Source organism: Ornithorhynchus anatinus, chromosome 7, assembly GCF_004115215.2.
Source record: "Ornithorhynchus anatinus isolate Pmale09 chromosome 7, mOrnAna1.pri.v4, whole genome shotgun sequence".
NCBI classification, from domain to species: domain Eukaryota; kingdom Metazoa; phylum Chordata; class Mammalia; order Monotremata; family Ornithorhynchidae; genus Ornithorhynchus; species Ornithorhynchus anatinus.
The window spans coordinates 43,546,154-43,555,513 of record NC_041734.1 but is presented as its reverse complement, the minus strand read 5'-3'; the positions used below and the strand labels follow the sequence as shown (position 1 = coordinate 43,555,513).

General features: G+C 42.3%; 1 protein-coding gene across 2 annotated transcripts in view; it reads right to left on the bottom strand.

The window, feature by feature from the left end:
• Positions 1-2,025: 2,025 nt before the first annotated feature.
• D2HGDH (D-2-hydroxyglutarate dehydrogenase) overlaps positions 2,026-9,360 on the bottom strand; it is a 32,007-nt gene continuing 24,672 nt past the window's right edge. For both annotated transcript variants that reach the window (XM_029069072.2, XM_029069073.2), the window contains 3 exons: positions 8,083-8,225; positions 5,703-5,868; positions 2,026-2,612 (listed from right to left, as the gene is read on the bottom strand). In XM_029069072.2, coding sequence (XP_028924905.1) covers positions 2,347-2,612; positions 5,703-5,868; positions 8,083-8,225 — 575 coding nt within the window. In that variant the 3' untranslated portion in view covers positions 2,026-2,346. The remainder of the gene's footprint in view (positions 2,613-5,702; positions 5,869-8,082; positions 8,226-9,360) is intronic.

The window sequence follows — 9,360 nt, the reverse complement described above, 5'->3', positions numbered from 1 at the left end:
ATGGACCCAGTCCCTGTCCCACATAGGGTTCACACTCTTAAGCCCCATTTTACAGATGAGGAAACTGAGGCACAGAAGAGTTAAGTGACTTGCCCATGGTCACACAACAGACAAATGGCAGAGATAGGATTTGCACCCAGGTCCTCTGACTCCTGGACCTGTGCTCTTTCCACTAAGCCACACAGCTTCCCTGTACTTGCGGGCTCTTGAACATGTTCCTGTACGTTGAACATGTTCCATATTCATGTATCAATCTGCCCTGTCTCAACACTTACCTCATAAACTCCTGGAGAAAGGTGATTACATTGTCTCCTTTACTCTTAGCCCCTAGAACAGCGCCATATATTCAGGAAGCCACCAGTACATGTTTTTGATGCTGTTGATCTTCTCTTATTACTTCACCTAATCAGTCAATCCACGGTATTTACTGAGCATTTACTGTGTGCAGAGCACTGTACTAAGTACTTGGCAGAGTATCCCAACCAACTTCTCTGGGGTTTCTTCCCTTCGGTTTCCTACAGAGTCATGCCCTTCATCACACTGAAAATGAGAAAGACTGAAAAGCAGAGTAAGGAAAAAAAACAAAAAGGAAAGAAAAATCACTGGTGCAAATAGCATGGCTCAGTGGAAAGAGCATGGGCTGGGGAGTCAGAGGTATGGATGCAAATCCCAGCTCCGCCACTTGTCAGCTGTGTGACTTTGGGCAAGTCACTAAACTTCTCTGGGCCTCAGTTACCTCAACTGTAAAACGGGGATTAAGACTGTGAGCCCCACATGGGACAAACTGATCACTTTGAATCCTCCCCAGCGCTTAGAACAGTGCTTTGCACATAGTAAGCACTTAACAAATGCCATCATCATCAAAGAATTGATCTTACTGAAATGGTGATATTATTGAATGTATTCAAGGGTCTACTTATTTGCCTACTTAAGACAGAAGTCCAGGGATGAGAACTAAGACTTTTTCCTTGCTCAGTGGTGACTGATGAATCTAGGTAAGGCTGAGAGAACAGGTCTGATGGAGGTTATGTGGACTCAGATAGCTTCTAGCCATCTGCTTCTGAGACGCATGGCTTTTAGCAACCCCAGTGACTGAAACATTGTACAACATGAGGAAAACCCCTATCTTGAGCTTTTGGATGACGACACCCCTACCTTGAGCTTCCGGGAGGTGAAATTCAAAGTTGCCACTTCTTTGCAGGAAGTCGCATTACAAAGAATCAATATTCATTTTATTTTACTATGGACAGACTTTTTAAAATGAGGGTGGGCTGGTAAATCTTTTATACTTTCCTCTTAAGAACAGTCAACACAGCACCTGTTTCTGATTTACCTAGGCACATATTTTCTAGACAGGGAAAAACAGCCCAGCACAATGTTTTCTTTCTATATCTCAATCAAGTCTTCATCTATTCTGAATATGACCAGTTATCTTGGCCTTCAAGAGTGTTCAAAACATAACACCCCACTGAGGCAGGAATCTCACAGGGCTCTGAACTGCCCAGAGGAAGTCGACCACAACGGATCAACAGGAGGAAAATGCTTCAGGCAGCTTAGTTCCTGCTTGGGGCTGAAGGGGTTGGTGCTGTTCCTTTTTGAGGTTTGCTGGGATGCGGTGGTGGTGGAGGTTCAGCAACCAGTTCCTGGGTGCCAGAAACTGGGTCAGTAGCCTGGACCCCAGATCCAGTTTATTCAGCAGACGTGAGGGAGAGTTCTCTCCCTCCAGCTCTCTCCTCCTGCTCCCGTCATCCCTGACAGGGGAAAAGCCTCTGGGTGAGGTGCGAGGGAGGGGAAAGGGTAACTTTCATCTGTGTGTCTCTCTGCCACTCATTAATGTTTACCTCTGCCTCAGGATTTCTACCTCTCTTTCCTGACTTCTCATGTCCCCTCACACCCACCCCAACCACTAACACTGCTTTCACAAGGAAGTAACAGAGCTAATTCTAGTCACCAATTTCATTTTCCTTTTGTTCAATTTAAGAACAATGTGTTTGGCTGTTAATAATTTCAGAATTAGTCATATGCAGCATTTTACAAACACTCTTTTTTTAGCAAGTGTATACCCCCAAAAGCAGTCCGTTCTCAGAACTGAGTTTTGTACATCTGCTCTAGAGATTTACTAACTTTGATCTGCCGGCATGGCCCAGCTCCAAGCAGGACAACAGAGGTGATGTGGCCAGACGGTTTATTTGCTTAACTTACCCTCCCAACTAATATAGCAAAGCGGTGTTGGAAATTCCTGTGAGCGAACCCCTCTGATGGCAAATGTTTGCCATTGCTGGGCAAAAAAAAAGCTGGACATTTCTACACCTGCTTCTCAGCAGTCGTCACAAAGGAGGAGCAGTGTCAGCAGGACACTGAGGGGGGGAGAGTCTTGTAAGGGTTCAAGATGCCTTTGGGATCCAACATGGCTTTGAACTGCTGCATTAGCAGGATGGCCTCCTGCGGTTTACTGTAGCTGATGAAATGCTTCTTTTTGAAGCCCAGCCCATGCTCGGCACTGATGCTCCCATGCTGTTGGGCTGTCCATTCGTACACGAACGGCTCGATGGCCTCCAACAGGGCATGGCTATAGGATTCGGCAGTCACGTTCAAGTGCAGGTTTCCATCCCCTGCAGAAAAGCAAAATGGAAAGGTTAGTGAGTGCAGGTTAAACTCCGACTTTGTGACAGAAAACAAAAAATGTTACCTCATTGAAAAGGACATTTTTTTCTACACTGACTTTGATATGGATAGCAGTAATTTACCAAAGGAAGGGCCAGAGATTTTTGTCTACTGTTTTTTTTTCAGGTGAATGGAACTAGATTATAAGGCCGCTGTGGGCAGGGAACATGTCTACCAACTCTGTTGTATTGAACTCTCCCTAGTACTTAGTACAGTGCTCTGCAAACAGTAAGCACTCAATAGATATGACTGACTGAATTGTACTCTCCCAAGCATTTGGTACAGTGCTCTGCATGCCGTAAGCACTCATACCACTGATGATGACGAATATCTAGGGCCAGGTTAGGGAAATGCTATTACGGTAAAGTTCTTATTAAAGGGCAGTTGAGTGGGCATCTGTAGACCCACCCTCAGATTAATTACTCTAGTCCTTTTCTGGGCAAGCGAGTTTCCTTGGTCTTCGATTGTAATTTTTATCACCTGTTTTGTAGAAAAGAGCAGTCAGGAGCATTGATCATATTTTCCTAGTAAAATCACTTCGACTTGAACCATACTCATTCCTACAGATAAACAATATGACTTAGTGGATAGAGGACGGACCTGGGAGTCAGAAGTATCTGGGTTCTAATCCCAGCTCCTCCGCATGTCTGCTGTGTGAGACCTCGGGCAAGTCACTTAATTTCTCTGGGACTCTGTTTCCTCATCTGTAAAATGGGGATTAAGAGTGTGAGCCCCTTGTGGGACAGGGACTGTGTCCAACCTGATTAATTTGCATCTACCCTAGAGCTAAGAACAGTGCTTGGCACATAGTAAGCACTTAACAAGAACCATTATTATTAATATTATTATAAATACTTGCCCAGGCCCACCCAGTTGCACAGTAGTAGAAGGGGAAGGTCACGAGAAGCTGAGCATTGGGTGACAGGAATCTAATAAACCATAGTTTGAAGTATTTGAGCAGGAAATGAAGTCTCTCCAAAAGTTAAGTTCACAGGAAGAAATTTGTTGGGTTTTGGGGGCACAAGGAGGGCACCCAGAAAAGCCCGGTGGGCAGGGGGGATAAGTAGCAGTAATAGTTGAAAAGCAGTTATATTTTTATCAGATGTTCATCCAGGAGAATAGCCATTGTCTGGCTTTTTTTGTTACAGATGTGTCAACATTAAAATGGAAAACGTCTGTGTGCTATAAGCAGATCCTGGCTACTGGCTAGAACACAAGATGGGGCTTTGCTTTCTAGCTTCAAGTCGGTCGCTGATTTGCACTGGGACTATTCACATATTTTGAAGGTCCAGGTTTTCTCCATAATCAAATGTATCTGCTCCAGGTGATCAGAAATGAAAAGAATAAGTGGAACAGTTTTTAGGATGGACAGAGCCATGGTAACCAGGACACAAATGAGAAGCAGGGAGGCTAGATAGAGTGGATTGAGCCGAGGCCTGTTAGTCAGAGGACCTGGGTTCTAAGCCTGGCTCCAGCACATGTCTGCTGAAGCTTCTTGGGCAAATCAAGGTCACAAGTCACTTGACTTCTCTGTACCTCATCTGTAAAACAGGGATTAAAACTGTGAGTCCTCAGTGGGACATGGACAAGATCTAACCTAATTATCTTGTTATCTAACCCATCATTTAATACAGTGTCTGTCATATTGTAAGCACTCAACAAATACCATTAAAAAAACAAGTGGATCTGAGATTTCTTCTATCTTGACTCCTCTGAGACTGAGCCCATTGATCAGACCCATAAGGTGTTACTTTGATGCCAGTTCTCTTTCTCCCTCAGAATAAAATGGGGCTGATTATATTTTCCTCTTACTGTCACTCCCATTTCCTAATGTTGGAACGGTTACGTGCAGAGTGAGGGTTTGTTCTATTGGGTGGTGAGTTCCCTTTTTTCTGTTTTCCTTTTTTGTAGAGTACAAATAATGATTTATGTTTAGCTTTTCTTCTAAATAACTCAAAATAAAGTCTTCTGAACATTTTCTCAATTCTCTCAGCCTTCTGAAGAGGCACGCATCTGGTAAACACTACTTTTCACCATTTTCAAATGGGACATAAGCAAAGTCAGGGTCATATTGAAGATATGTGACCAAGGGGAAAGAGCACAGCATGGGGAAACAAGAGACCTGAGATCTGATCTGGGCTTTGCCATTGGCCTGCTGTGTGGCCGTGGGCAAGTTACTTAAACAATCTAAGATTTAGTTCCTTCACCTAGAAAACGAGAATAGTAATACCTGCTTCTAGCTACCTCACAGGGATATTGTGAGGATAAAATGAGATTTTCTTAAAAAATAGCATTTGTTAAGCACTACTGTGTGCCAGACAATGGGATAGATATGAGCTCTGGGATAGATAAGAGCTAATCAGGTTGGACACAGACCATGTCCCACATGAGGTTCAAAGTCTTAATCCCCATTTTACAGACAAGGTAACAGAGGTACGAAAAGTTAAGTGACTTGCCCAAGGTCACACAGCAGACAAGTGGCAGAGCCAGGATGAGAACTCAGGTCCTCTGACTTCCAGGCCTGTGCTCTTTCCATTAGACCACAATGCTTCTCTGCCATAATTAACATGAGAGCACTTTGGGAAAAAGAAAGCACGATACAAAAAACAAGGTATTATTCCTTTTTAAAATGGTATTTGTTAAGTGCTTACTATATGTCAAGCACTGTTCTAAGTACTGTGATAGGTACCAGTTAATCAGTGCAGACACAGTCCCTGCCCGACATGAGGCTCACAGAGGGAGAAGAGGAATTGAATCCCTATTTTGCAGTTGAGGAAACTGAGGCAGAGAGAAGTTAAGTGACTTTCCCAAAGCCCCATAGCAGTAAGTGATGGAGCCAGGATTAGAACCCAGGTTCTCTGGCTCCCAGACCCATGCTTTATCCACTAGGCCATGCTGCTTCTCTAATTCTTCTTCATATTTTAATAGCATAAGAAGGAAGCAAAGGTGGAAACCTAGCTTTGATCTTCTGATGCAGTGCAGTACTCTTGAGCAAAACAGAAAGGAAACCTAAAATGTTTTCTCCCGTCCCTGCTCACCTAGGTGTCCGTAGCCTACCACGTTCTTGGCAGTTTTTCCCAGCCGGGCCCTGGTTTCAATCACAAGATCGTAGAGCTTCTCCACAGGGAGCGAGATGTCATATTTGTAAACATAGCCATCATGACTCAAAGCTTCAGTGATCCTCTCCCTTAGAGCCCATAGCATCTACGAGACAGAGGTTTGGGAGTGAAATTTGGAAAAGAATAAAAATAACCACAGAAAAAACAATAAAAGGGAGCCAAAAATCTTGATGGTTAACAGATCAAAATTAAACCAAATAAATTCTGCAGTTGATATGAATCCAACACATTAGTGATTTTGCTTCTGATGGAAACTCAAGTAAATTATAGTAGCAAAGTGTTTATTCATAGAATAATAATAATAATATTTGTAAAGTGCCTATTACGTGTCAAGCACCATGCTAAGCATGGGTAGATACGGCCGATCAAATTAGACACCGTCAGTCCCTGTTCCACATTGAGCTCACAATCTAAAGGGGAGGGCAAACAAGTATTTCATCCTCTTTTTACAGGTGAGAAAACTACAGTGCAGAGAAGTTAGGTAGCTTGACCAAGGTCACACAGTAGGCAGGTGGTGGAGCCAGAATTAAAACCCAGGTCTCCGACTCTGTTTTATGTGCTCTTTCACTAGACCACTCTGTTTCTCACAACTACCGTAGGTAACATGCTTTAGTTCCTCTCAAGCCAACCTACTCACAGTGCTTCATTCTCATCTCTCACAACAGTGACCTCTTACTCCCCACCTTCTGCCTGGAAATCCCTCCCCCTTCACAAGCCAACAACACACCACTGTTCTTCCCATCTCCAAGGCCCTTATGAAATGGCATCTCCTCCAGGAGGCCTTCTCTGATTACTCCCTCATCTCCTCAAAACTACTGCCCCCTTCAACAGCCATTTCAGCACTCCTGTGCAATGTAAGCATCTGGGTACTCATACCTACCAGGGCCCACCACTGCACTTATGTCAGTCAGTCAACTGTATTTATTGAGCACTCACTGTGTGTAGAGCACTGAATGAAGCACATGGGTGAGTACAATATAAGAGTACAACAGACACATTCCCAACCCACAACAGGTTTATAGTCTGGACTGTGAACCCCAGGTGAGACAAAGACTGTGTCCATCATGATTAACTTGTATCTCCCCCATTGCTTAGATCAGTGTTTGACGCATAGTAAGCTTTTAACAAATAGTATTATCATTATTATTATTTCCATATCTTGACATGCTATTGCTTCTTACAATCTGTAATTTATTTGAATGTCTGCCTCCCCCACTAGATTACAAACTTCTTGAGGGTAGATATCATGTCTACTAACTCTATTGTACTCTCCTGAGTGCTTAGTACAGTCTCTGCACACAGTAAGTGCTCAATACGTAGTACTGAATGATTGATTTCAGGAACTTAACCCCTGTGGTTGGCAAAGGAAACAGAGAGAGGCAACTGTCAATTGTCAAAAATATAGCTATAATGTCATTTTATTTGCATTTGGTATTTGCCGCATCCTCAGCCTCACAACACTTACCTACATAACTATAAATTCCATATTATAAATCATTTATATTAATGTCTATCTTCACCTCTAGAGTGTAACCTCATTTTGGTCAGGAAATATGTCTACTAACTCTGTTTTACAGTACTCTCTCAAGAGCTTTGAAAAGAGCTCTGCATACAGTAAGTGCTCAATAAATTACATTGATTGGCAAATACTTAAAATTCCATAAGTGAATCATCATCATCATTTGTCAAGTGGAAATACAGTCCCTTACTATTTGATATAACTGGAATCAAGAACAACATAATTATCAGGAAAAATTTACCCATTCCAAGAGCATCCATATCCAAAAATGGAGAGGGGAAAAAATTAAGGTACTTCATACCTCAATTCCCTCCCAGTTAACAATAGCGAGAAGGATAATGAAAATTCCTATTTTGTATTAAAATATTTAGAAAATAATTCACAGAAAGAAAATTTATCTGTTCTATAAATAGCTTATTCTCCCTGTTACCCCATCAAAGACTTCTAAACCACGTGAAAACCTGGGTTCTACTCCCCCTCTTCTATCTGCCTGCTGTGTGACCTTGGGGAAATGATTTTAATTATCTGTGCTTCAGTTTCCTCATCTGAAAATTAGGGAACCAATACCTGCACTCCCTCCTATTTAGAGTTTGAGTCCTGGAGGGACAGGGATTATATCCGACCTGATTATCTTGGTCCTACCCCAGCACTGAGTACAGAGCTTGCCAGAGTGAGCACTTGGAATGAATACAATTATTATGATGTGATCTCCATCAGTGTTTAATATACACATCCACACAAAAAGAAATTAAATATGTTCAGATAAAAGAGAAAAATCACCTTCACTTTCTTGTTATCTGTGGCAACTGTACCATCTGTCACCAAACCTGAGTTCATGACTTGTCCTAAAAAGTGATTCAGTTTTTCTTCATCATGAGCAGCATTGGAGCCTGAAGTTTCAATCAAAACATAAAAGGGATTTTCTGGGGATGAAGAAAAACACAGACCAAATAAGTAGGATTTTAGGGCTTTGTGTTGGCAAATCATTTCTTTTTAACTAAATTCATGAAATATGAATCCCATCAGTATCTGCTGCTGGAATTCCTACAGTTTCCATTATCATTCAAAACAACGGTCCCCTGGGAGGAACAGCTGACTTGGAATTGCTATGAATGACAGAAATAATTATCACAGAAGTAATATTTATTAAATACTTATTAAATGTAGCTGCATTTAAATGTAGCTGCATTTATTAATTATTAAGACCAGGTTTCTTCAGGCAAAGTGAGGTGGTAAATTGAGGCCATTATATGGATAATTCAGATGACAACACATTGATTTCTCTTTGCCAGTAGAGACCTGACACAGCAGCATTCAAGGATTGCATAGCACAGACAACTCCCTCAATGGTTTGTTCATTTGCTGAGATGCAACAAAATCCAGCAGACACCTAAAAGATCACATATACAGCAAACATTTAGGCAGAGCCTACAAAGCACAATTCACATTCACAGTCACATCTCCTTTCTAATTTTCATTCAACAGTCTTCAAGGAAAGCATGGAAAAGCTGAAAGAAACTAATATCGAAGACTGAAGCTAAAGAGTATACAGTTCTGAAGGCAACAGGCTAGAGAGTGAGTCGGATACACAAGCAGCCTGGGGAAAAAAAGGAAGAAGGTGAGATGAGACAAATGAAGCAGTCAGGGAAGGCCTGGGGAGAAGGAAGAGAAAGTAAGAGTACATGAAAGCAGAAAAAGAAGCAGAATACAACATGACAGTCAGGACAGTTTGAGGAAGGTGGAGAGAAGCCCCAGCGCTTAATACAGTGCAGCGCGGCTTAGTGGATAGAGCACAGGTCTGGGAGGTAGAAGATCATGGGTTCTACTCCCAGCTTCACCACTTGTCTGCGGTGTGACCTTGGGAAAGTCACTTGAGTTCTCTGTGCCTCAGTTACCTCATCTGCAAAATGGGGATTAAGACTGTGAGCCCCATGCAGGACAGGGATTGTGTCCAACCCAATTTGTGTGTAAGCACTCCAGCACTTAGTGCAGTGCCCGGAACATGGTAAGCACTTAACAAATACCATAATAATAATTACAATAATAGCAGCAATAATA